General features: G+C 39.3%; 3 protein-coding genes across 3 annotated transcripts; all 3 read right to left on the bottom strand.

Moving 5' to 3' along the window:
- Nucleotides 1-1,812: 1,812 nt before the first annotated feature.
- LOC139568050 (interferon a3-like) lies at nt 1,813-3,851 on the bottom strand. Its single transcript, XM_071389750.1, has 5 exons — nt 3,663-3,851; nt 3,385-3,459; nt 3,110-3,259; nt 2,348-2,440; nt 1,813-2,133 (listed from the first exon to the last, which is right to left on the bottom strand). Exons 1-5 carry the CDS (start codon nt 3,795-3,797, stop codon nt 2,038-2,040), a joined length of 549 nt encoding a protein of 182 aa, XP_071245851.1. The 5' UTR covers nt 3,798-3,851; the 3' UTR covers nt 1,813-2,037.
- A 6,880-nt stretch (nt 3,852-10,731) lies between these two features.
- Nucleotides 10,732-12,300, bottom strand: LOC139568080 (interferon a3-like). Its single transcript, XM_071389779.1, has 5 exons — nt 12,166-12,300; nt 11,823-11,897; nt 11,543-11,692; nt 11,154-11,231; nt 10,732-10,821 (listed from the first exon to the last, which is right to left on the bottom strand). Exons 1-5 carry the CDS (start codon nt 12,298-12,300, stop codon nt 10,732-10,734), a joined length of 528 nt encoding a protein of 175 aa, XP_071245880.1.
- A 6,352-nt stretch (nt 12,301-18,652) lies between these two features.
- Nucleotides 18,653-19,632, bottom strand: LOC139568054 (interferon alpha-7-like). The gene is made up of 5 exons (XM_071389753.1): nt 19,507-19,632; nt 19,324-19,410; nt 19,049-19,198; nt 18,862-18,954; nt 18,653-18,760 (listed from the first exon to the last, which is right to left on the bottom strand). The coding sequence occupies exons 1-5, from the start codon at nt 19,630-19,632 to the stop codon at nt 18,653-18,655; spliced, it is 564 nt and encodes a 187-aa protein (XP_071245854.1).
- Nucleotides 19,633-27,082: the final 7,450 nt, after the last annotated feature.

Here is a 27,082-nt window from a genome sequence, read left to right as displayed (position 1 = left end):
GCTACCGGGCTGTCCCCGTTTCAGAGTAGTCTTGGCTACCAGCCTCCTCTGTTTTCGTCCCAGCTCGCCGAGTCCAGCGTTCCCTCCGCTCAGGCTTTTGTCCAACGTTGTGAGCGCACCTGGAGGAGGGTCAGGTCTGCACTTTGCCGTTACAGGGCGCAGACTGTGAGAGCCGCCAATAAGCGTAGGATTAAGAGTCCTAGGTATTGTCGCGGTCAGAGAGTGTGGCTTTCCACTCGTAACCTTCCCCTTACGACAGCTTCTCGCAAGTTGACTCCGCGGTTCATTGGTCCGTTCCGTGTCTCTCAGGTCGTCAATCCTGTCGCTGTGCGACTGCTTCTTCCGCAACATCTTCGTCGCGTCCACCCTGTCTTCCATGTCTCCTGTGTCAAGCCTTTTCTTCGCGCCCCCGTTCGTCTTCCCTCCCCCCCCCCCGTCCTTGTCGAGGGCGCTCCTATTTACAAGGTACGGAAGATCATGGACATGCGTTCTCGGGGACGTGGTCACCAGTACTTAGTGGATTGGGAGGGTTACGGTCCTGAGGAGAGGAGTTGGGTTCCATCTCGGGACGTGCTGGACCGTTCGTTGATCGATGATTTCCTTCGTTGCCGCCAGGGTTCCTCCTCGAGTGCGCCAGGAGGCGCTCGGTGAGTGGGGGGGTACTGTCATGTTTTGTCTTTGATCATGTCTTGTCCCTGTGCTTCCCTCTGCTGGTCTTATTAGGTTCTTTCTCTTTCTCTCTCTCTATCGTTCCGTTCATGCTCCCAGCTGTTTCTCATTCTCCCTACGACCTCATTTACTCTTTCACACCTGTCCCCTATTTTGCCCTCTGATTAGAGTCCCTATTTCTCCCTCTGTTTTCCGCTCCTGTCCTTGTCGGATTCTTGTTTGATGTTTGCAGTTCCTGTGTCTTGTTCCGCCCTGTCGTGTTCTTTTGCCTTCTTCAGATGCTGCGTGTGAGCAGGTGTCTATGTCAGCTACGGCCTGTGCCTTCCTGAAGCGACCTGCAGTCTGTGGTCGCGTCTCCAGTCGTTCCTCTCTATTGACGAGAGGATTTCAGTTTCCTGTTTTGGATTTCCATTGATTTATATCCAGGAGTATCATTATTTGTTTTATACTGGAATAAAGACTCTGTTACTATTACGTCGCTTTTGGGTCCTCATTCATCTGCATAACAGATTAACAATATTTGGTTGTTATCACGTTTTGTTTTTTTATATAAAAATATATGGGACAAAAAATAGACAGCTGCTCATCAAGCATTGCTCAAATAACTTTCAAAAGATTGTTCCAAAGTTTGACCCCGAAAAAGTTTGTTCCAATGAATGAAGTCGTACAAAAATGAGTGCTTTTCCTACGTATTAAGTAGCACAAAAATGCGTATCTTTTCACACAAAAACGCACAAAAGTGCTTGAAATATGCAAAATAGTTTTCGTACATATTTGCACGAATTGAGTGTGAGATTGTGTTGCAACACAACAAACCAACGTGCAAACGTGTTTTACACCATTGGTTGAAACAATGCAAATATTAACAACCACTGTATGTCTTCAAAATGTAGATAAAACTAGAATTGTGATTTCATGGATAATCCTTCCTTGCATCCATAGTTCTGTGACAGTGGTTCTTTTTTTCAACCCCATCTCTCAGCTATTTACAAAAATAGTGTTTGAGTGTGCTTTGGTTTTGTTTGAACTGCAGAGTTCCCCTTTAGAAAGTCAGTCTATAAAAAATGAATGCATGAAAGCATGAATGGATGAATGCAGGCATGCATGAATTAATTATATAAGTGAATGAAAACAATATGAGAATAGTTGTAAGTATTTTTATTAAATTGTATTATATATAAAACACGAATAAATAAATACATAGTGTACACATAAATATCAGTCTACCAATATATATAAATAAATAAATCAGTCATTCAGTCAATCTAGCAGCCGGCCAGTCAGTCAGTCAGTATATATATTAGCCATCAATCTGTTAGCCAGCCTGAGGAATATGTCACGTCTCCAATGATGATTCTGTGGTTCTCCTCACGGCTTGACTCTGCTGTCAATGAATTTCTTGAACTGCACCAAGTTTTCGCGAATCTCCTTTCGCACAATCTCCCATGCGCATGCGCTGTGTTCCTGGAGAGCGTACAAGATATACATTTTATTTCAGTCAACTCAACCACTGCAGGTGTTGTTGATCCAACGCATCCATCGACATTAAAACGGCACTGGGCAATTCCAAGTTTCATATGTGAGTTGTGGCATTGAAATGCGTCCTATTTCTGGTGATCTAGAACTTTTTCTCAGATTAATTTAGCCTCTATTTGAGGACATTTGATATTGGACCCACCTTGTCTTTCAAGACGGTGTTCAGCTTGTTGAAATATGTTTTCAGAGTAACCGAGCCTCCATCTCCAGAGGATTTCCAAACACCACCTACGACCTGGAGACAATATAAAATGCTGGTGAGTGCATTACTTCTGAGACGGTTATGAAAATATATAACAAAAATATTTGTAGTGTATAAATTATGTAAATACCAATGCCCACGATTGTCTGCCCCCAAAATACACTGAGTGTACACAACATTAGGATCACCTTCCTAACATTGGGTTGCACCCCGTTCTACCCTCAGAACAGCCTAAATTCGTCAGAGCAGGTGTTCCACAGCGAATGTGGCCCATGTTGACTCCAATACTTCCCACAGTTGTGTCATGTTGGCTGGATGTCCTTTGGGTGGTGAACCATTCTTCATACACAAAGGAAACTGTTGAGCATGAGAAAGCCAGCGGCGTTGCAGTTCTTGACACATTCAAACTGGTGCGCCTGGCACCTACTAGCATACTCCCGTGAAAGACACGTACATATTTTGTCTTGCCCATTCACCCGCTGACTGGCACACGTACACAATCCATGTCTCAAATGTCTCAAGGCTTCCTCCACACCAATAGGAGTGGATCTAACAAGTGAGAGATCATTGCTTTCACCTGGATTCAGCTGGCCAGTCTATGTCATGTCTATATCAGTCTATGTCATGGAAAGTGCCGGTCTTCCTAATGTTTAGTACACTCATCGTATAACCTATAGACTACACAAGAGGGATCATACTTACACATAACTCTAAGTTTTGAACTTGACGATATATGACGTTTTGGAACTGTTTAAGTGTTGTTTTGTTCCACGTGACAGACGTCAGACTGTTGTTATATAATTGGTCCACATATCGCATAGCCTCTAATGCAACCACAGAGACGTCCTCACCCTGGATAAAATAAAACAGGGTTTTAGGCATTGGGTGTCTAAAGAAGTGGTTAAACTTCCAATTTACCACACTGTACTTTAGTTATACTGTACTTTAGTTTATCAAAATACTGAAGTGTATCCTACCTCTGTGTTCTTGTAAACATCCTCTGGAAACAGTTCGACGTTTTCTTCTGCACACTTAAGTGGAAAGAGTCCACCCTGAAATAGAATTCATATCAATATCAAGAAGTAAACTATATTGTGATAGTAACCTTAAATGAAACAATGTTGTTCAAACGTGAAAGCATTGCTTAACAATAAAATGTGCTATAATGCAAAATAGAAATTAGAATATCATTGCGAATTTTGCGCATCAATTTGTGCACACCAAATAGCGGACTGGTGCAGTTTAAATTCCTCACCATATATGAGAGCAGGTCTATGCTCACGTCGTTCAGCTTCCCCAACCTACACTGCGTCCAGTTGCAAGGTGTTGATGCTGCTGTGCCTTGGCAGAACAGAGTCAGGCAAATGCTTAACCATTTCAATACAGCCATGTTTCTTTTATAAGAACTTGAACGGAACAGCTATTAAAAATGAATAAAGACGGAGTATCTTAATCTTGATTGATATGATACCTAGACTGTTGAAGTTGCCCATTTTATATAAGACAAGTATCGCTACGTAAAGGTGTCAAAATCCCTTTGTGGTGAAGAAGGGTTTCGTAGTTCAGGCTTTCGCTTCCCTTTATAAGACCCAATTTTCAGCGGGTGATTCTTAATTATGCTATTGTAAAACTAATCAGAAAATGTTTGCCTATCAAGTTAACAGTTTTCATATGTAGAGAATTGCATTGGAGCAATGCATTTCATGCTAACATATTCAGCAGGTGTTAAAATGTAGGACATATTGAATATTAAAAACTAAGAAAACCATGGCTGATTTTTTATTTCTATAATACAATGGTACAGGGCTCTCTCCTATGAAATGAGGGCCATATTTAGTAAATATGCTGTAGTTTTGGACATTGCACACCACATTTTTCAGATTCTGTGTAGAAAGGTTTTTTGATAGTCGTAGCACTGAGATCATTTTTTGGTCACAGACGTCAAGTCTGTTGTCGACTCTCTTTTAATCAGGTAGTGCAATATGAAGCATTACTGTTCCGTGTTAATATGGCAAATCTTTGAAATAAAAGCACGTTTTATTAATAGAGTGACTGGTAGTGTTGAATGAAGACTAAAGCCGCCGCCTCTAAAATCGAGAGTAATGTGCGGTGGTATTGCGGTGGTACTGCCAGCATGCAGGGGAATTACTTTTCCTTTTCTCTTATGCGCTTCATTCTTATTAAATTGATTCGGTAAATTCCAAGGGGTCTTTTTAAAGTTAGTTCATTTTTGTTTAAAAAAAGAGTATACGCCCTAAATTAGCCTTGACGATGATGTGTGAATTTGACCGAATGTGAATGATGATGACGCTAATGATGGTTATAGCTCTATTTTTCTAAACTTTTACTTAACCATGAAAATCCCATTCAGATATAGAATCATATGACGATGATGACTACGACGTTAATTGGAGGTGTAGGTTTCTGATTATTCAGTTTTTATGTTAAGTCTTTATATTAGGTTACCTTGTAACAATGAACTATCTGATCATGGCATTGATTGTTCAAGATTGTTGGCCAATCATCAAATTAATTATTATTTTAAAACTTGAGATGAATTCCACTGTATTTTTGCAGTCAGTTAATTACAAATGTTGTTAAATGGGTCAACAGGTTTTTTTGGCAGCCTACAGTGGTGGTATGAAATAAATATATTACATCTGCTCATTTGTAGTGCATAGACTCCACTATGCTGCTGTTTTGAACTGCATATTGTCTATAAACAAATGAATGCATGAAAGACTGAATGGATGAATGCATGGATGACTGAATATGTAAATGAATACAAACAATATGAGGCTGGCTAATAGATGCATGTTTTTTTCAGTCAGTCAGTAAATATATCATCCATCAATCTATTAGCCAGCCTCAGGTACATGTCACATGTCTAAAATTATGATCATGTGGTTTGTCCAACAGACTGCTTCTTCCTCACTGCTTGACTCTGCAGTTGATTTCGTCACCGCTTGACTCCGCTGTCGTGGAATTTTTAAAACTGCACCAGTTTGAAGCGAACCTAAACCCCACGATCTCACATGCGCATGCGCTGTGTTCCTGGAGTGCATACAATGCATTCTTTTTTTAAGTCAACTCAACCACAGCAGGTGCAGCGCCAACGCATCCGTCGACTTAAACGGCGTTTGGAAGTTCCATGTTTCACATGTGAGTTGTGGCAGCAAAATTCATCCGATTTGTGGTGATCTAGAACTTTTCCTGTGATTAATTCAGCCTTTTTTCGAGGACATTTGATATTGGACCCACCTTCTGTTTCGTTACGGTGTTCAGCTTGTCGAAATATGTTTTCATGACGCGTTACCAGAAGTAACTGACCCTCCATCTCCAGAGGATGCCCCAACACCACACCGACCTGGAGACAATATAAAATGGTGGTCAGTGAATTAGTTACGTATTAGGTAAAGTTCTGAAAACATGATACAATTTTTTGTTGTTGATTAAATCACAAATTAAAAACCTGTGCCAATTACTGTCTGCCCCCCAAATATAGCTTAGGCTACACCATGAGGGAGCATACTTACCCATCCCTCTAATTTCTTAACTTAATTAACTAGGTCATCTGTTTTTGAACAGGTTCAGTGTTTCCTTGTTCCACGTGAAAGGAGTCAGTGCTATATATTATTGAAACAATGTTGCGATTGTTTGTGAGACTGCCAACAGGTGTGGTTCCCTTGGGGGAAAGATTCTATTGGGGAAAGGTTCCGGTGGGGGTTGCCATGGAAGCAAAGAAGGGGAGTGAGATGTGTCTGTTGTGTGCTCAAACACACATGCATGTGGAGGTCTGGGAGAGGAAGTTTGTCCATCTGATGAATGGGCATGTGCCTGAACTCAATTTTATACACTAATTGTAGTCTCGCCCATTCATTTCTAATGACCGGTCAATTTTGACCGGGAACATCACAAGTGTACAAAAGTTCAATAAAACACCCCAATGTTATGAAAATCATCCAAATGTATTTTGTGTGTTCAGATGCCTTGTGTGGACAAAGTCACGGAACCGTATGACAATCCGATTAAATTAACTACATTTTTCCAAAAGAAAACTTGTAAATCGGTCCAATTCGACCGGAACACAGCAGGAGGGTTAATTGGAGTTGTAGGTTAGTGATTATGCAGTTTCTATATTTAGCATTTATATTATGTCACTTTGTAACAATAAACTGATCATGGCATTGATTGAACAACATTGTATGCCTATCAACAAATGAATGATTATTTTCAAACGTGAGATGAATTTCACTGTATTTGTCCAGTCAATGAATTACAAATGGTTTAAATGGGTGAGCAGGTTTATTTTGGTAGCCTACAGTCAGCCGTGTTATGAAATATACATATTACATCTGCTCATGTGTGGTGCATAGACTCGAGTAGAATCTGTAGATCCTTCTATTGCCACACGATTTAATTTCGAACATCCTCCCAAGTACAAAAGCTGTTGTCCTGAAACGACAAAACCCCACAGTAAATTGAAATGAGTAAATGGAAGAACGAAAAAGTGAATAAAATTAAACCATTCAATATAAGCTACTGTGTTACTTTAACCTTTTGCTTTATAAGTTTCTTCATTTAGCTGAAGCAATGTTTTCTAGAACGACGTAGTGTCTTCATGAACAGGTGTCCAATGGTATAATTTTAATCTGCATTTAACTGTGTGAAACTATTTAATGTAATAAGTGGTATTATCATATCAGGGAAGACATTTCAATTAGCAGGCAAAAAATAATCATAATCACGCATTCCGATAAATTGGTTGTCTGTCGGAAAATTATATTTCTAAAGTAATCTAGGGGACTTTTGTTCCATGACAGAGTGTAAGGGTATTAACTAGCGGCTGGGGAGTCAGACGCAGGAGAGAAATAACTGTGTTTCCAACGGCGCAATTTATTTACAAAAACCCACCGGAAAACATAATAATAAATATCCATGTGTAACATAACCCGCCTCACACCAGTACAGACGTACACACACTTACAATAAACAATCACCGACAAGGACATGAGGGGGAACAGAGGGTTTAAATACACAACATGTAATTGGTGGGATTGGAATCAGGTTGGTGACCAAACCAATGGAAAATGAAAATGGATCAGCGATGGCTAGAAGGTCGGTGACGTCGCCCGCCGAACACCGCCCGAACAATAAGAGGGAACAACTTCGGCGGAAGTCGTGACACAGAGGCTGGAAAGGTTTAGCAAATATCGTTCTCACTTGACCTAAAATGATATATGCAGTCAAAACCATCTCTCTCTGTTGGGAAAAATAAATGGATGTAAATTAGTGTGCTATAAAATCATTCCATTGAAGAAAATTATTTGGCTACTGTTTGTCTTCGAATAACAAATTCATGTTGAATTCGATGTTCAAGTTCTCTTGCAAGCACTGAACCGGAAAACGACCACCTTAGGTATTTAAAACATGATATGGTCAGCTAAGATGTCAATTGTGCCCAGATTTAGAAATTAGGCTGCGTCTCGTGCTCGAACACAATCATCAATGGTTTATGTCAGCCGAGTTTGATGCTGTGCTTATTTGGGGATTTTGAGACGAGCATCCTTCCATGTGCATCTCATCGTTGGATACACCGGACATATGCTAAATGAAACACTCCACCACGTCAAACTGGTTATCATGAGTGTCGGCTAAACAACAAAATCTCACGAAGTATTCGAAGAATCGGTCTGGAAATCTGAGACAAGCATCAATATGTAGCCTATAGGAAGGCCTCACAAAATTCCTGACAGCCAATCGAAATGAGACAACCGAGTAGCCTAGCTGCGTGATTCACCAAAAATAAGCCTTATGATGAGACTGTAAAGAAGGTTGGTTTCATAAGTTAACCCGGTGTATCGAAACCTTCCCTTGTTGCCTACAAACGTCAGTGGTGATCTTCAATTGAAAAAATATACTTAACTCAACCAAAAGAACATATGATGATCCACTCTAGACAATTTTCTATAGGGGGAAATTGCGTTTATTGAGTTTACACGTTGCATTCATTAACAGTTTCATGTGCCAAGTCATTGGATGATTATTATTATATATATTTTTTTTTACATATACACAAAACATACTTAAAACCATTTAGATACAGCACATATGAGTATTATACCATATAAAGTAAACACACATACTCACCATTCAAGATGTTATGGCAAATAACCTCACACCATTAAATAATTGGATGTATATATCTACAATATCTCTGTTCTATCCAGGAATTCCAAGTCTTAGTCATAACATGCAGCCTTTCCAACAAGTCATTTTGTCAAATTTCTGTCCTTCTAGAGCTGCCACGGTCAACTGCAAGTGCGTTTATTGTGAAGTGGAACCGTCGAAGGGAAATAATGGCTCAGCCGTGAAGTGGTTGGCCACACAAGCAACAGAACGGGACCACTGAGTGCTGAAGCGCGTAGTGCGTAAAAAATCGTCTCTCCTCGGTTGCAACACTCACTACCGAGTTCCAAACTGCTCTGGAAGCAATGTCAGCACAAGAATACATTTTTTTTTTAAACGGTTATTTGAGAGCTTCATGAAATGGGTTTCCACGGGACCACACAAGCCTAAGGTTACCATGCACAATGCCAAGCGTCGGCTTGAGTAGTGTCAAGCTCGCTGCAATTGGACTCTGGAGCAGTGGAAACACGTTTTCTGTAGTAATTAATCATGCTTCACCATCTGGCAGTCCAACGGACAAATCTGAGTTTGGCGGATACCTGAAGAACGCTACCTGCCCGATTGCATAGTGCCAACTGTAAAGTTTGGTGGAGGAGGAATAGTGGTCTGGGGCTGTTTTTCATGGTTCTGGCTAGGCCCCTTAGCTCCAGTGAAGGGAAATCTTAACGCTACAGCATACAATGACATTTTTGACAATTCTGTGCTTCCAACTTTGAGGCAACAGCTTGGGGAAGGCCCTTTCCTGTTTCAGCCTGACAATGCCCCAGTGTACCAAGCAAGGTCCATACAGAAATGGTTTGTCGAGATTGGTGTGGAAGAACTTGACTGGCTTGCACCGAGCCCTGATATCAACCCCATTGAACACGTTCGGGATGAAATGGAACACCGACTGCGATCCAGGCCTAATCGCCCAACATCAGTGCCCGACCTCACTAATGCTCTTTTGGCTGAATGGAAGCAACTCCCCGCAGCAATGTTTGAAGTAACATCTAGTGGAAAGCATTCCCAGAAGAGTAGAGGCTACTATAGCAGCAATGGGGGGAATGAGATGTTCGATGAGCAGGTGTCCACATACTTTTGGTCATGTGGTGTATAAACTTAAAGTAGAAAATCATGTGACTGACGATCAGCAACGAGTTTAATCTCACTGGCAACCACAGTCTGGGTGTTCAGACAATATTTTCCCTCCCGCTGAGTCGACCTTGTGAGAGCAATCCTCAGACACCCGGTCTGTCTACAACAGGCGCATTTCTAAGTATTAATCAGGTAAAACATGTAGAATAAGCAGTGGTGTAAAGTACTTAAGTAAAAATACATTAAAGTACTAATTAAGAAGTATTTTGGGGTATCTGTACTTTATTTTACTATTTATATTTTTGACTACTTTTACTTTTACTTCATTACATTCCTTAAGAAAATGTTATTATTTTTACTCCATACATTTTCCTTGACATCCAAAAGTACTCGTAACATTTTGAATGCTTATTAGGACAGGAAAATTGTCCAATTCATGCACTTATCAACAGAACATCGCTGGTCGTTCCTACTGCCTCTGATCTAGCGGACTCACTAAACACAGATGTTTCGTTTGTAAGTTTTATCTGAATGTTGGAGTGTGCCCCTGGCTATCCGTAAATTAAGAAAACAAGAAAATGGTGACGTCTGGATTGCTGAATATAAGGAATTGGAAATACTTTATACTTTTACTTTTGATACTTAAGTATATTTTAAACCAAATACTTTTACTCAAGTAGAATTTTACTGGGTGAATTTAACTTTTACTTGAGTCATTTTCTAGTAAGGTATCTTTACTTTTACTCAAGTATTACAATTGGATACTTTTTCCACCACTGAGAATAAGTGTGACACTGAAAAGCAGAACGAGACACAGTTAAATTCAACTAAACACATTTTCAATATGCAATTTTTTCTTAGGTTATTCAAGCAGACAGGTAATACAGTTCAGTTCAACATTGGTGCAAAAGGGACATACAAAATATAAATATAAATGTATAATAATAAAAAACAATAAATTATGCATTTAAATATAATAAATAGACTGACAGGGTCCCACATGATTGTATTCGTGCTTTATAAACTGGTAAGGGCGTAGCTTCTGAGATGAGTCCGGATGATCAGTGAATCTTTGCCTGAAAAATATCCAATCTTTCCAGATGATGTTTCGTCTCTTTCCTGATGAGCTCCCATGCCAGTGCACTGTAGTTCTGAAAAACTGTACATATTAGTGGTATGGACTTTCTAGTCATATAATGATCATATTGTCTTGAACAACAAAGGGCTGGGGCCGTATGTAATAATAATAATAATAATGTATGAAGCATGTCAGAGTAGGAGTGTTGATTAACGATCAGTATTGTCTTTTAGATCACTATAAATAAGGCAGAGGAGACCTGATACTAGATCAGCACTTCTCTGAGATGCTTAATACATATGGCCCTAGAACCCAAAAAATGTTTCAAAACTGCTCCTGCTTAGCCTAGTTTATATTCATTTGATTAGATATATTAAGCACGTTGCCATCCGAAAACAAACTCACCATTTTTCTCAGTACCATCCTATTCAAATTCTTGAAGTAACGTTTCAGTCTCCTCTCAGGTATCTTGGCAGGTGATACCTGTTGGACAAGATTAAAACATTAGCCTTCCACTGAACATAATAGCCCACATAGATTTTCTCACTTGTACAGTTAGAAGTCTACAGCTTAAACAGGGCTCTCCAACCCTGTTCCTGGAGAGATACGGTCCTTTAGGTTTTCACTACAATCCTCATCTAGCACAGCCGATTAATTAGCTGGTTGATAAACTGAATCAGGTTAGTTACATCTGGGGTTGGAGCGAAAACCTACAGAAGGGAGGTTCTCCATGAACAGGGTTGGAGAGCCCTGACCGAAACAGGGATTATACTTTAAATAGACCCGTTACTTACACAGGACTTAAGGTTCTCAAATTGGCGTTCGAGAATGTTGAGGAAATTGTCCAGCTTTTTCTTGTCCCAAGTGACAGCCTTCATATTCCCATCAAACAGTTTTGTGATTTGATAGATGGTCTCGTTCCGGAATCTGACTTGGTCCTCAAACTACACATGAACATGTAAAAAGAAGATTATAAACAGTATAGTCTTCAATTATGCCATCAATGTAACGTTGGGTCACGACCGCTATACTAAAGCATATCAGAACATGAAAAGTCAAAATTGAAGTTTTTACCTTGGCGTCATCTATGGGTCTGTAAAGTGATTCGGGGAAAAAGACAGGGGCAACCTGCTCTGTGATATCTCCTCCCTGGAATACAACCAATATAGTATTTTAAGTCACGCGTCTAAAAGTATAGCTTTTACTGCAAGGACAGTATAGGCCTAATGTATATAGCCTCTCGTGATCGCTCTGTCATTATAGCCTAGCGCCCTTTTACTATGGCTACTCAAATATAGATGACAGTTTTCTAACACAGCTGCTAAACATGAAACATATGACTACTTTACTTGGTTGGTTGTTTTGCTGTCCTTAATACATGCATTCAGTCTCCTCTTACAGTGTGCTGATAACTCACCATCTGGTCCAGCAGTGAAAGGTATTCTGCGCTCAAGTGGCCGTAGTGGTGTCGGATCCAGTCACAGCAATGACACACGCTCTGCATTCTGCAAATAATAAGAAAAATACACGTCCAACTCTGCATTGTATACATTGTAAATAGCAGTTTGCTTTGCTCTTAGTTTTCCAGTTGAGTTTGAACATTTTGGCTCTTATTAAGGAGTTTTATTTGGAGATGGGAAAGTGAAAATTGTATGGTGAATTTCCCCGATCAACCTACCGGAGGCGGGGACTTTAACTTTCCAGACTCTAGCACATGCAGCCAAAGGAATTCCATGCCTTGTCCGACTTCTGGACGACCAAATGCCAGCGTTGAATGATAGTTTAACCACAACAATATAGGTTATTTTATTTTGATATAGGCTATTTGCGAGAATAAGCTACACGTGAGCTAGGCTTTTAACTGCCATTATCTTCGCGTGAACCTAAAAAAAAAATACAAAACAAGCCTGATAACGAAATCGCCGAGGTCAAAACAAAACCCAAAATTATGACATTTACCCACATAATAAGTCAATTTAGTGGGTTTCGTTCCCAAGTTAGTCCGAAATATCCTTTCGCGGCGTTCTTGCAAGTCCTCAATGTTGCGCTTCAAATGAAAATTGAAAGGGAGACGTCTGTGTCTCTCAACTTTTAATTTCAACAATGATGTAACCAACTTTCACCTGCTGGTGATGCAATTTTGACGAGCAATGATAACATGATTTGTTGGAACTGTCCTTTTCTTTACAAAGGAAATATGAAAAATTATATTTGACCATACACTGGGTGTACAAATCATTAGGAACACCTTCCTAATATTGAGTTGCACCCCATTTTGCCCTCACAACAGCCTAAATTCGTCGGGGCATGGACTCTACAAGGTGTAGAAAGCGTTCCACAGGGATGCTAGCCCATGCGTCCCACAAATGTGTCAAGTTGGCTGAATGTCCTTTGAGTGGTGGACCATTCTTCTTTTTTAACCTTTATTTTACTAGGCAAGTCAGTTAACTGCTGGGAAAGCATAGGCCTTATGTCTATTCTTGGATATTGATAGACAATCTAAATTGTTGACGTTATGGAACCACTAATACGGCTAGGCTTCACTGCTGGTCTCAGATCCCTTCATCACTTTTCACTTCGCCTAGACTTTCTCCGTGTCTGTCTGTCTGTCCTTCTGTCTGTCTGTCCTTCTGTCTGTCTGTCCTTCTGTCTGTCCTTCTGTCTGTCTGTCTGTCTGTCTGTCTGTCTGTCTGTCTGTCTGTCTGTCTGTCTGTCTGTCTGTCTGTCTGTCTGTCTGTCTGTCTGTCTGTCTGTCTGTCTGTCTGTCTGTCTGTCTGTCTGTCTGTCTGTCTGTCTGTCTGTCTGTCTGTCTGTCTGTCTGTCTGTCTGTCTGTCTGTCTGTCTGTCTGTCTGTCTGTCTGTCTGTCTGTCTGTCTGTCTGTCTTACCTAATGCTCTTTCACCTGAGAAGCGTAACATGAGCCTGGTTCAACATTGTAGCAGCCGCCACAATTCACCGTTTTTCCCCCAATGAATAATTAGACCAAACAGAAATTATTTATTTGATGTCATGGTGATTCAATAGTTAATCATTACATGACTTTTAAGTTAAAGCACTATTTGTTTTGCTCAGAGTCTGTCAGTAACTCTATTAGAGGCAGATGATCTACTCTTTTGGCTGCTTCTGATGACGTTTGCATATAATGACAATAGAATCTCGAAACTATGCTGGTATTCTTTTGTCCTTTATTAAATATATGTATTATTATATTCTTATCTATGAATATTTTGTATTAGTAGCAGTAATAATTAGTAAATGGCACCATACAAAGTTCTATTTGGACCCAATTTTGGTTCAGTGATGAAGAACACCTTGGGTTCGATATTTGGTTCAGTGAAAGATTGTAGGAAAATTAATGGAATCATTCTGTAAACATTTTTTTTCATAAAAAGTGGCAATGCAAACAAATTACTTTGGTAAACACAGGAGACAAATTCTTCTTATTGTTTTTACTTTTCCATTTCATATCCATTACATTGATATAACTTTTTATATATAAAAATATAGCCAACCATACACATTCATTGTTGACACATGCATTTGATAAATGTTATTCGCAATTACAGTTGAAGACCTTGAAATCCCCCAAAATGTCCAGTACAAAGACAGGAGACAAGAGAGCACAGTCTGAACATTTAAATAAATATTACAGAGCAATGTGGAAAGGTCTACATTCTACAAGCTTTCTCATAGCATAAGAAAAGCATGTTTCTCTTTGAGGTTAAAGAGAAAGTCTCCCCACAGTTTCAGGTTTTGGCTTAACAACCTTGTCGCCATTGCTTGACCCTCTGAAATAAAACCAAAAGAAGACAGTTAATTAGTAATATAGTTTACATAATGTTATCTTCTTCAGGCTGCAAGCCTGACACCGGTACACTTATAACAACATCCAGCTCAAGTGCAGGGCGCGAAATTCAAAATATATATTTTTAAAATATTTAACTTTCACACATTAACAAGTCCAATACAGCATTTGAAAGATAAACATCTTGTGAATCCAGCCAACATGTCCGATTTTTAAAATGTTTTACAGCGAAAACACCACGTATATTTATGTTAGTTCACCACCAAATACAAAAGAGGACAGACATTTTTCACAGCACAGGTAGCATGCAGGTAGCATGCACAAAGCCAACCTAACTAACCTAGAACCAACCAAACTACCCTACAAACAACTTCCTCAGATGACAGTCCTATAACATGTTACACAATAAATCTATGTTTTGTTCGAAAAATGTGCATATTTGAGCTATAAATCAGTTTTACATTACTGCTACCATCACAGCTACAGTCAGAAATAGCACGGGAGTAGCCAGAGTAAATACAGACACCAACGTCAACTACCTAATTACTCATCATAAAACATTTCAGAAAAATATATGGTGTATAGCAAATGAAAGACAAAGATCTTGTGAATACAGCCAATATTTCCGATTTTTTAAAAGTGTTTTACAGCGAAAACACAATATAGCGTTATATTAGCTTACTACAATAGCTAACACACAACAGCATTGATTCCAGGTAATCGGTAGCGATAGCACAGTTCGACAGATATATGAAATAGCATCCCAAATTGGGTCCTACCTTTGTTGATCTTCCATCAGAATGTTGTACAAGGGGTCCTTTGTCCAGAACCGTCTTTGTTTGGATCCAGAACAAACTCTTTCCCTCTTGAATTAGCAAGCACACTGGCCATGCGGCGCTAACCTCTCCTTCGTGAACAAAGTGATACAACGCAACACGCCTAAAGTCCCGAATAAATTTCAATAATATAATAAAACTATATTGAAAAAACATACTTTAGGATGATATTGTGACATGTATCAAATAAAATCTAAGCCGGAGATTGTATTCGCCCATAACGACAGCTTGCCAGAAGGCGATTCCAGGTCCAACTTCGCGCTTTCGAAAAGAAAAAAAATGGCGGACCCCTCATTCCAAGATGATGTATTCCACCTCAGAACAAGATAATCAACTCATTTCTGCTCTCACTTCCTCTTGACATCCAGGGGAAGGTGTATGACGTGTATGTATAGTCCTAAGTGACATGCCCATTTATAGACAAGCTCTTGAACAGAGACCTCGCTTTCAGAAATCTCACTTCCGGATAGGAAGTGGGCTGCAGAAGGAGTTCTGTTTCACTTAGAGAAATAATTCAAACGGTTTTAGAAACTAGAGAGTGTTTTCTATCCAATAGTAATAATAATATGCATATTGTACAAGCAAGAATTGAGTACGAGGCCGTTTGAAATGGGCACCTTTTCCCAGGTTACTCAATACTGCCCCTGCAGCCTGAAGAAGATTTATCCTAATGTGCATCTAAAACTAGAACAACGGAACAAAGATTTTCATTATTTTCATTATTTCCTCATTAAGCCGCAAATGTAGAAATGACTTGTCTGTCCTTGAAACCAGGTCCACCACTTGGGTTCCTCCTCCTGAAGTTTCAACTTGTGTTCTAGAGGTAAAGAACAAACCAATATTGATCCTACAGTGACAGCTTAAAGTGAATTGATTTCATCAAAGTGTTAGTGTTGGTTAGTTATGATTTTACTGGTGAGATTATTGAAAGAATGATGTGAAATAAAAACAGGCAATGTAATAAACGGATCTTTCCTCCCAACAGCTAAAGGTCCTGAAGCTTCTGCACATGTGCAGGACCCCCAACTCCACACAGTCTCCTCTCCATTCATAGAGAACAGGCTAGCCTACTGTGGCGAATGGTGCTCATTTAATAAAGTTAGATCAAAGTTGAATCTATTTCTGCAAGATCACATAATGATAGTTTTCTACATAACAGAACCAAATATAATAGCGTAGTATAACGTTACTAAAAAAAACTAATTTCTCATGAAATTTGAGGAAGATTGTGCTGCTAAGCAAAATATGTGATTTGATTGAAACTAAACAGGTAGGCTATGCTACAGTTTGTTAACACCATCTGCTCTAGAATTCACTCATTGTACATCATTTAGAACAACACAATAGGCTACTACGAAACTGTAGCCTACAACTCAGGAAAATCTAAATGCATATCCTCATGAAACTGATTGATATCAAATGGTTGGTATGCAGATTCTGCATGACGTGACACTGGAAACATTTGAAGAGTTATTATTCACAATTGACTGTGAGAAATGTGAAGGGAGGTTCTCTACGAGGGAGGTTATCTTTGCTAACCTCAAAGTCCACTATTGTGGCTAATCCTTATTGTGTCTAGCTTCACATAGATGGGTCCGACCACCATTAATCAAATAAGAACTGTATTATAAATGATGATAATTTTAGATGATGACAACTAGCCATATAGTTAGCCAACCAACTATAGCTACATATTATGTCGTTTTTCTATGTGGAAGAACATTGTTTGCATCCATCAGCTAGCTAGCTTTTTTTATGACCAGCACTGTAGGTGCGCGAGACAACTTTAGCAGCATCATAGCATACCTATCGAAGAATCGTTGTGACATATGTAATACGAGTGATAGTGTAATCAGTGTGTAATTACTACGTAAAAAAATATATGCTTAATTATGCTGTTGTGAAATGAATAAGAATGTTTTTTGTCCTGCAAGTGAACAGTTTTCATACATGTCTTTGCGGAGAATTGTATTGGAGCAATGCATTTCATGAGGTCAGAAAGCAGTAATTCAGCAGGTAAAATTGAATAGGAAAAACTAATAAAACAGTAGCCTATTTCTACAATGTTGCAGGGCTCTATATTAGCAAATGAGGGCCATGGTCAATATTGTGGACATTGCACACCACATTTTTCAGATTCTATGTAGGGTTAACCCTACATAGAAGTTTTCAATAGGCAAGGCACAGCGATCACATTTTGCTCACACGTTAAGTCTGATGTGACTTTCTTTTAATCAGGTAGTTCAATCTGAAGCATGACTGTTCAGTGTTAATATTGCACATCTTTGAAATGAAACACATTTTATTAACAAAGTGACTGGTAGTGTTGAATGAAGGCTAAATCCGACCCGCCTTTAAAATGGAGAGTAAACTGCGGTGGTTTTGTCTTTACTTTTTCATTTTCTCTCATGCGGTTCATTCTTATTACATTGATTCGGTAAATTACAATTTTTTACAATGTGTTAATTTCTGGTTGATAAAAGAGTATGTGCAAAAGATTAGCCTTTATTAGGCGCTTACCAAGACGACGAAAATGATGACGATGATGTGTGAGTTTGGCCTAATGTGAATGAGTAGGAAAGTAACATGGATATATAGTCTCATAGAATGATGCTTATGATGATGGTGATGTGATGAGGACAACGTTAATTGGAGATGTAGGTTTCTGATTATACAGATTTTATATTAAGCATTTATCTCATGAAACCTTGTAAAAATGAACTGATCATGGCATTGATAGAACAACATTGTATGCCTATCAACAAATTAAGTCGTATAGGAGCTCAGAGTACAACGTTCAAAACAGGCCCGCCCTGTCCAGTGCTAAAACACACTTATTTGAAAAAAGGCTTTTGAATACAACTACATTTTAAGAAGATACAGTTGACTTGTTTATAGGTCTTTCCTTAATGGATTAGTAGGCTAAAGGACTAATTGTACTGACATCCATATGTCCTGAGCATGTTTAATACAAATCTGAATGTTCACACACCGATTGACTGGGCTACAGAATGAGCAAAAAGATTAACAATATTTAAAAGTATACAAATGTTTATTAACTTAACATTTGATGAAGAGCAACATATTTTCAAATAGATAAATCAATTACATTCATAAATAGGCATACATGAATAAATAACCTTGATAAATAAATAAATACATGTATAATATTTCTGTTTGACGTTGCACATGACATGATTGTAGAATAGTAGGCTTTTAAAATCAAGTACAATTGTAAAACTCAATTTTAAAAATGTTAAAATTCATGTTCTGTTGGCCCACAGAAGGCTATCAGAGTTGTGTTCCAGAATGAACTGTAGGGTGTACAGGAGCTCTTTTCGAACCACTTCCCAGGCGCAGTAATTGAAATTCTGTGAAAATACAAATAAACTGTTAGGGCAATGTGGGGGAATATTGTATGTAGAGATATTATCAAAAAAATATGTCTATTTGTGTTTAACCTATAGTCTACCTTTTCTTTTAGGACTGCTGCAATGTTCCCAAAGTACGTATTCAGTCCTTCTGCCCTGATGAGATAATCACTTGTATCCACACTGCCCATCATCTGCCAGAAAGAAAAAGGCAGAAGATGAATAATAATAAAAATGTCACAATACCACAATTAAACAGTTAACTACCCTTCTGGCATAGTAACTCACACATTTGCTCTCTTCAATCTGGCGGTATACAATATTCTGAAAATTCTCCAACTTCTGTTGGTCCCACTTAGTAGGCAGGTCGTCAGCTCCAAACAATGTGTCGATGTTCTTCAATGTCTCATAAATAGCCGTAGCACCACTGCTGCTCAACTGAAACGGACAACAACAATAATTTCAAATAACATAAATGGCAGTTTAAAGGTATCTACTTTTTAATGGTTGAAAATACTCTGTCATGCTGTAAAGAACACTTGGATATGCTCGCTTGCCCTTACCTGTGATGCGCCGGAGGTTGCAAATGCGGTGGCTGGGAATGGCATGAAGACATTCTCCTGCAGGCATTCCAGAGGAAAATGTCCCCCCTGAAAGTTAGAGAAAACACAGCATTCACGTTGAGCTATTCAGTTAAACATAGTTGGATAATACTTCTCAAGACAAAAGCAATATAAAAAACGTACCATGTCTCTCAGTAGGTTGTGTGTTATTCGCACCAGCTGTCCTTGTAGATGGCAAGGCATGGGCATGGAACAAACTTGCGCAAGGCAGAGGAAGGCGCTCATCCAAGCGATAGTCTGAAGTGCCATTCTTATTGTAGTTAGAATATCTGCAGCAGATGATAATTGTTAGTAGAATATAATCCTGAAAATAATTCATTATTTGTATCCTGAAGCAATTATCAAATGATAGCATATTGTTGACTCACCTGTTGCCAGTATATTGCAAATTTTCTCCAGTGTGAATGTGGTTTGTGTTCTGATCCCATATCTGCGGATTCATTTAAATAGCGAGGATTGAAAGGATGTACAAAAAGTGAAAGGGTGTCTCGCTAAATTATGTGTTAAAATGAATGAATTTGGGAAAGTTTTGCCCAGTGAACCGCAAGACCGGATTTCTCTTTCCTTGTGCTCCACTTCCCTCTCATCGTGTTTCGAGTGTTCCTTCATGGGAGACACGTTATCCTAAGTAGGTTGAAAAGAAGTTACTCATAGCTGGCCTTGTGAACACTCAAACGTTTCTAAGAAAGACAGGGAAAAAGAACAACTATCTCTTAACTTCACAATGATTGCAGTAGATCTTTTCATGTCTTTAATGAACTAGTTAAGAACAAAATCTTATTTTCAATGAAGGTCTAGGAACAGCGGGTTAACTACCTTATTCGGGTGGCGGAACGACAGATTCTTTCCCTTGTCAGCTCGAGGATTCGATCTCGCAACTTTTTGGTTACTTGTCCAACGCGCTAACCACTAGGCTACCTACCGCCCCATTCATCAACACCAATATTAAACTAACTTTTATGGACTAAGGGTAGGCCTACTACAATGTTTGTTTTTTAATCACAAAACTGCTATTTGCTTGTTTGTTTGTCTCTCTCTCTCTCTCTGTGTGGGTGTGTGTCCGTGTCTGTGAGAGAGAGAGAGGGAGTGAGAGATGATGATTTTATATGATCTCGTTCTGTTTGGGTCTTCTGTCTTTAGTCCCATGCATGTCTATACATTTGAATTAAACTCTTGATAATAACTGATGATTAAATAGAAATTAAGCAGCATTATATTACATTTACATTTAAGTCATTTAGCAGAAGCTCTTATCCAGAGCGACTTACAAATTGGTGCATTCACCTTATGATATCCAGTGGAACAACCACTTTACAATAGTGCATCTAACTCTTTTAAGGGGGGGGGGTTAGAAGGATTACTTTATCCTATCCTAGGTATTCCTTAAAGAGGTGGGGTTTCAGGTGTCTCCGGAAGGTGGTGATTGACTCCGCTGACCTGGCGTCGTGGGGGAGTTTGTTCCACCATTGGGGTGCCAGAGCAGCGAACAGTTTTGACTGGGCTGAGCGGGAACTGTACTTCCTCAGAGGTAGGGAGGCGAGCAGGCCAGAGGTGGATGAACGCAGTGCCCTTGTTTGGGTGTAGGGCCTGATCAGAGCCTGGCGTCCATATGACGTCCATATCTGAATAATGAGGCTAACTTTATCATTTGGCTATTTATTACTTTTGAGAGACTAGCAGGGATATTCCTATAAATAAACCAATATTATAAAAAAAAACTACATCCTAATTCCTTATAATACTACTTTTCATCGTCTTGGATATGCTTAGTTAAAGGGGACATTTCTGCGATTGCTACATCCTATTTTGACTTTTAAATTAATGATACACAGGCTGCCTATTGACTCTTGAAGAATATATAACTTTTAAATGCCTAATGAGCTTCGTTCACCTGTCTTACTTCAACAGAACCCAAAATGTACTTTTTTATGACATTGTTTGAAACAACATACATATAAACAAACACTGTATGGCTTCAAAATGTAATTAAAATGATCATTTTGATCTCTTGGAGGGTCATTTCTTGAGTAAATATCTCTCTGACTGATTACTTTTCTCCAACCTTATCACTCGGCTATTTACCAAAATATTGGTTGAGTGACCACTATGCTGTTGTTTTGAACTGTATATTGCCTTTTAACAAATGAATGCATGAAAAACTGAATGGATGGATGCATGGATGACTGAATATGTAACTGAATACAAACAATATGATAATAGATGAATGTTTTTCTCTTTTAATTTTATAATATATAAATAAAGGAATAAATAAATACATAGCCTCTATTCCATCCAGGAATTCCAAGCCTCTTGAAAGGATTGCATCATAGGCCTACGTAAGGAATTGACCTCATTTATTCATTAATAGATATTAGGAGGATCCCTGATGCAACTTAAAAAGGTCTATATATATGACTAAGCTAAATCAATTAATTTTATTTTCATTTTTTACCCACCACCAATGTCCAATGTATTAAACACCCGATTGTCTTACTATGATTGAAGGAGAAATAAGAAAAAGTAATGGAAATAAAACAAACCAAGCTTTTAATAGATAATAGTTTAGACCCCTGAATGAGGCGGGGTGCCTCATTCAGGGGTCTAAACTATTATCTATTAAAAGCTTGGTTTGTTTTATTTCCATTACTTTTTCTTATTTCTCCTTCAATCATAGTAAGACAATCGGGTGTTTAATACATTGGACAGACTTTATAAATAAACATCCCACAATGTCAAGTGGGAGATAAAAGTTCCTGGTCCACTGCTACCCAGATCTCCCCACCTCCTTCAGTCCACTGCCCCAGTGTGATTACCACACAAAAACAAACAGGAAAAACTAAAAGAACAGCAACCCTTACAAAGTACAAAAACACATTCAAAATAAATTACACAAAGAAACAAAACAAGAATACCTAAACATAAAGTAGAATTATCATGTGACTGATCAGCAACAAGTTTAATGTACATCCCCTCTGATGGTTGGATAAGACTGCTCAATATTGTAAATCCACTCTCATTGTGTTTAGACAAGAATGACATTTTGAAAATGAGTACAAAATACATGTACATTTTTTTCACATGTTTTTTAAGTAGACAGACAATACGGTTCAGTTCAACACAGGTACAAAAGGGAAATACAACATATAAACTATATGAATGCCAATTTGAGAACCGTAACTCCTGTCTAAATAAAGAGTTTAATAAAAAAATGATAATCACTGTTCAGGTCAGGGCTCTCCAACGCTGTTCCTGGAGAACTACCCTTCTGTAGTTGTAACTAACCTGATTCAGTTTATCAACCACCTAATTAATCAGGTACGCTAGATTAGGGTTGGAAGCAGGTGCAGGTGAAATGTTTTAATAAAACACAAAACCAAGAACACGACACTAACATAAGGCTGAAGGCCGATACACAAGAACAGTACCAACTGTTGAGTGAACCTGGGAGTGACATATTAAGGGGAGGAAATGATGAAGGTAATGGAGTCCAGGTGTGAATCATAATGATGTGTGGTGAAGAAGTTATTAAGTAACATAATGAAAAGATCCCCATCAAACCCGTCAGTTTCAGCTGGAGATATCTACAGCATCCACCGATGTTGCACTTCCGTGTTGGACTTCTGCATCTGCGGTGAAAGGTGGCAGAGCTAGAGCGTTGTTTGTCAGGCCAAATTGGTCTTCTAACAAAACAAATCTGTCTTCTCACGAAAAAGTCTGTAGCGTCCAAACGGTTTGTTATATTAAATCAAATCAAACTTTATTTATCACATGCACCGAATACAACAGGTACAACCTTACCGTGAAATGCTTACTTACAAAACCTTATCCAACAATGCAGTTCAAGATAGAGTTTAGGAAATGTTGAACAAATATTCCAGAGTATTTTTTTTTTTAAAGTATCACAATAAAATAACGAGGCTATATACAGGGGATACCGGTACCGAGTCAATGTGTGGGGGTACAGGTTAGTCGAGGTACTTTGTTCATTTACTAGCTTTAAGCACCAGCTGTCAGAGCAGCTCACAGATTACTGCAGCTGTACATAGCCCATCTATAATTTAGCCCAAACAACTACCTCTTTCTTTTCATTTTGCTCTAAACTCCCCATTAATGTCACAGGACTCATCTGAAGGTAACCAGTGCTGGTAAAAATAAAAAGTAATGGAAGTATGGAGGGAGTTTTGTGCCTACCCCAAAAAAACTACAAAATATTTCCTGAGCGTTGTTTTTGTTGTTGTCTCAATCTACACACAAGTCCCCATAACAACAAAGCAAAAACAGGTTTCGAGAAATGTTTGAAAATGTATTACAAATTTGAAACTGAAATATCATATTTACATAAGTATTAAGACCCTTTACTCAGTACGTTGTTGAAGCACCTTTGGCACCGATTACAGCCTCAAGTCTTCATGGGTATGATGCTACAGGCTTGGCACACCTGTATTTGGAGAGTTTCTCCCATTTTTCTCTGCAGATCCTCTCAAGCTCTGTCAAGTTGGATGGGTAGCGTCGCTGCACAGCTATTTTCAGGTCTCTCCAGAGATGTTCGATCGGTTCAAGTCCAGGCTCTGGCCAGGCAATTCATGGACATTCAGAGACTTGTCCTGAAGCCACTCCTGTGTTGTCTTGGCCTGTGTGGTTAGGGTGGTTGTCCTATTGGAAGGTATACCTAAGCCCCAGTCCGAGATCCTGAGCGCTCTGGAGCAGGTTTTCATCAAGGATCTCTCTGTACTTTGCTTTGTTCATCTTTCCCTTGATCCTGACTAGTCTCCCAGTTTCTGCCGCTGAAAAACATCCCCACAATATGAAGCTGCCACCACCCTGCTTCACTGTAGGGATGGTGCCAGGTTTCCTCCAGAAGTGACGCTTGGCATTCAGGCCAAAGAGTTCAAACTCGGTTTCATCAGATCAGATCATCTTGTTTCTCATGGTCTTACTCCTTTAGGTTCCTTTTGACAAACTCCAAGCTGGCTGTCATGTGTCTTTTACTGGGGAGTGGCCTCTGTCTGGCCACTCTACCATAAAGGCCTGATCGGTGGAGTGCTGCAGAGATGGTTGTCCTTCTGGAAGGTTCTCCCATCTCCACAGAGGAACTCTGGAGCTCTGTCAGAGTGACTTTCGAGCTCTTGGTCACCTTCATGACCAAGGGCTTTCTCCCCAGATTGCTCAGTTTGGCCGGGCAGCAAGCTCTCGGAAGTCTTGGTATTTCTGTTTTTATTTTTAATACATTTGCAAAATGCCTAAAAACTTGTTTTCAATTTGTCATTGTGGGGTGTTTTTGTAGATAAATTAGGATTTTATTTTTTAATTGATTTTAGAATAAGGTGTAATTTAACAAAATATGGAAAAAGTCAAGGGGTCTGAAAACTTTACGAGTGCACTGTATCAAATAACCTGACAATGATCCACATCATATGGGTAGAATCGAGGCCTTTTCCAGTCATGAAATACGAAGCTATGGTTCTCATTGGCGAAGACTGAACTCAAGTTAGGGGTCATGTCAGACTCTCCTATACCACTTTGCCCAACATGTTATAAATATGTTGTAAATACACCCCTTTAGATGATATAACTTGTATTATTACTATAGGGCTGTGATACCCATAGCCTTATGGCTTCAGACTGAGCATTTGTCACTGGAAATTGCTGAACATTGAACATAGCTGAGGATTAGGGTATTTCATTCATTTCAGTCTCTCTATTCAGATAGCTAACAACTAAGTCTAAAATAAAACTCCCAAGGCGAGACTTTTCTTGAATGAATATATTGAAAACGTTTAAATACAAAGCACGTGCCAAGGTACCATGTATCTGGCATGATACCAAACCAGATAGCCAATTACCATATAAGTAGCAAATAGCCAACTCCTTTCATTACTCTAACAATGTGCAAACACCTCTGTACAATAACAAAGCATATTACACTAGAAACAGTAACAAAACTACACTGTTGTATGTTTTCAATTCGTTTACATGACACACGAGCAAACTAATACAGCTGACGGCATACATGAAAGGCAATTTGTGTGAGTATATGCAACCAACTAACATTGATAAGTAAGCAATTCTATCAATAACAAGATTATCATCACTAGCAATATGCTTGAATCGAATTTACAAACAAATATTTTCCGAGGCTGAAGCGTGACAAGAAATAACTGCACTGAAAAAACAGCACCGTGGCGTTGTTCTTAGCTGCTTCTCTGCGTGCAGAACGACTGCCCTACTCGACTTCCTGTTTCCGTACAGTCTAAGTACCAGAAAGCTCCACTAGGGGGTAATAAACACCATGGAACACAATGAAAATCCATATTAACCACTGTAATAAAATAATCTGTTGTTCTATTCTAACAGAATGGCAGCACACTCTCCGCCTGGTTTTTGAAATTGTGCCACTAATATAATAAAACATGTATCAAGAAACAAATAATGTCCTTTATTTTTATATTTTGTCTCTAGGATGCTTCAACAAGAAGAACAATCTCTGAGATTGGTCTCAGAAACACCTTAGCAGCCCCTTGCTTGACAATTTTTAATTCTACTTTCCTAACCTTTTTGTCAGTACTGGGAAAGGTTTTGACCACAAGCCTGACTGGCCAGTCATTTCTGTGCGGCTGACTGTCTTTCAATAAGACAACATCTCCCACTTTTACATGTGTCTTTTCTGCGTCTCTGCAGCGTTGTCAGGTACTCCTGTCTCCACCTTTTCCAAAAGGTGTCAGCGAGACACTGGACTTGCTTCCACTGTTTTCCATGAAGGTCATTCATGCTGAAGTATCCAGAAGGGGCTGAGGAAGTCCTGGTCTCTTGTGTCAGTAACATTGAGGATGTGAGAATGGCAGGCATGTCAGGGTCGGTTGACACTGACACTAGGAGTCTCGCATTGGTTATTGCCATTACTTCAGATGTAAGAGCGCTCAAGACCTCATGTGTGAGACGAGTGGTGCCCGTCTGAAACAGCATAGCATTTAGGATACGTCTGGCAACCCCAATGATACTCTCCCAAGAACCACCCATATGAGACGAGTGTGGGGGATTAAATATCCAAGTACATCCCTTGTCTGAGAGGTATTTAGTCAGTTCTGAGTCCGTTGTTTCAATTCCCAGTTCCCTGCAGGCAACTATAAAGTTTGAACCTCGATCAGAGCGTAACACTTTTGCTGGACCACGGATAGAGAAAAAACGCCTCAGTGTGTTGATGAAGCTGGATGTGGACATGGATTCGATGAGCTCAATATGGACTGCTCTAGTAGATATACATGTAAAGAGTACCGCACAGCTCTTGTAGTCTGCACAACCACCTCTTTTATTTATTTTTATTTCACCTTTATTTCATCAGGTAGGCCAGTTGAGAACAAGTTCTCATTTCCAACTGCGACCTGGCCTGACCTCTAGTGCGACGAGTTATGACATTCCATGGTCCAAACACATCAAGTCCAACGCTGGTGAATGGTGGTTCAGATGTGAGTCTGCCTGCAAGTCAGCCATCTTTTGGTCAACTAAACTCCCTCTAACTTTGCAGCAGGTGACACACTTGTGGATGATACCAGAGACCAGACGTTTGCTCCCAATAATCCAGAAGCCTGCTGCTCAAAGAGCTCCATCTGAAAAATGATGGCCCTGGTCAGCCACTTGCTCGTGATAATGTCTTACCAGCAGAGTGGTGACATGATGTGTCCGTGGGATGATGAGAGGATGT

The sequence above is a fragment of the Salvelinus alpinus genome, chromosome 1, assembly GCF_045679555.1.
Source record: "Salvelinus alpinus chromosome 1, SLU_Salpinus.1, whole genome shotgun sequence".
Lineage (NCBI taxonomy): Eukaryota > Metazoa > Chordata > Actinopteri > Salmoniformes > Salmonidae > Salvelinus > Salvelinus alpinus.
The sequence above is the reverse complement of the archived record's forward strand: the minus strand, read 5'-3'. Positions and strand labels throughout refer to the sequence as shown.

What these genes read in the sequence shown, in the direction of transcription:
- LOC139568054 (XM_071389753.1), bottom strand. Translation starts at nt 19,632, where the DNA reads ATGGCACTTCAGACTATCGCTTGGATGAGCGCCTTCCTCTGCCTTGCG. An exon ending in ACAACCTACTGAGAGACATG is followed by an intron (nt 19,411 to 19,506) that starts GTACGTTTTTTA and finishes TCTAACTTTCAG; the next exon opens with GGGGGACATTTTCCTCTGGA. An exon ending in CAGCAGTCCTAAAAGAAAAG is followed by an intron (nt 18,761 to 18,861) that starts GTAGACTATAGG and finishes GTATTTTCACAG; the next exon opens with AATTTCAATTACTGCGCCTG.
- LOC139568080 (XM_071389779.1), bottom strand. Translation starts at nt 12,300, where the DNA reads ATGTATACAATGCAGAGTTGGACGTGTATTTTTCTTATTATTTGCAGA. An exon ending in GACCCATAGATGACGCCAAG is followed by an intron (nt 11,693 to 11,822) that starts GTAAAAACTTCA and finishes GTTCATGTGTAG; the next exon opens with TTTGAGGACCAAGTCAGATT. An exon ending in TTGAGAACCTTAAGTCCTGT is followed by an intron (nt 11,232 to 11,542) that starts GTAAGTAACGGG and finishes CTTGTCCAACAG; the next exon opens with GTATCACCTGCCAAGATACC.
- LOC139568050 (XM_071389750.1), bottom strand. Translation starts at nt 3,797, where the DNA reads ATGGCTGTATTGAAATGGTTAAGCATTTGCCTGACTCTGTTCTGCCAA. An exon ending in TTCAAAACTTAGAGTTATGT is followed by an intron (nt 2,441 to 3,109) that starts GTAAGTATGATC and finishes TATTGTCTCCAG; the next exon opens with GTCGTAGGTGGTGTTTGGAA. An exon ending in ACACCGTCTTGAAAGACAAG is followed by an intron (nt 2,134 to 2,347) that starts GTGGGTCCAATA and finishes TACGCTCTCCAG; the next exon opens with GAACACAGCGCATGCGCATG.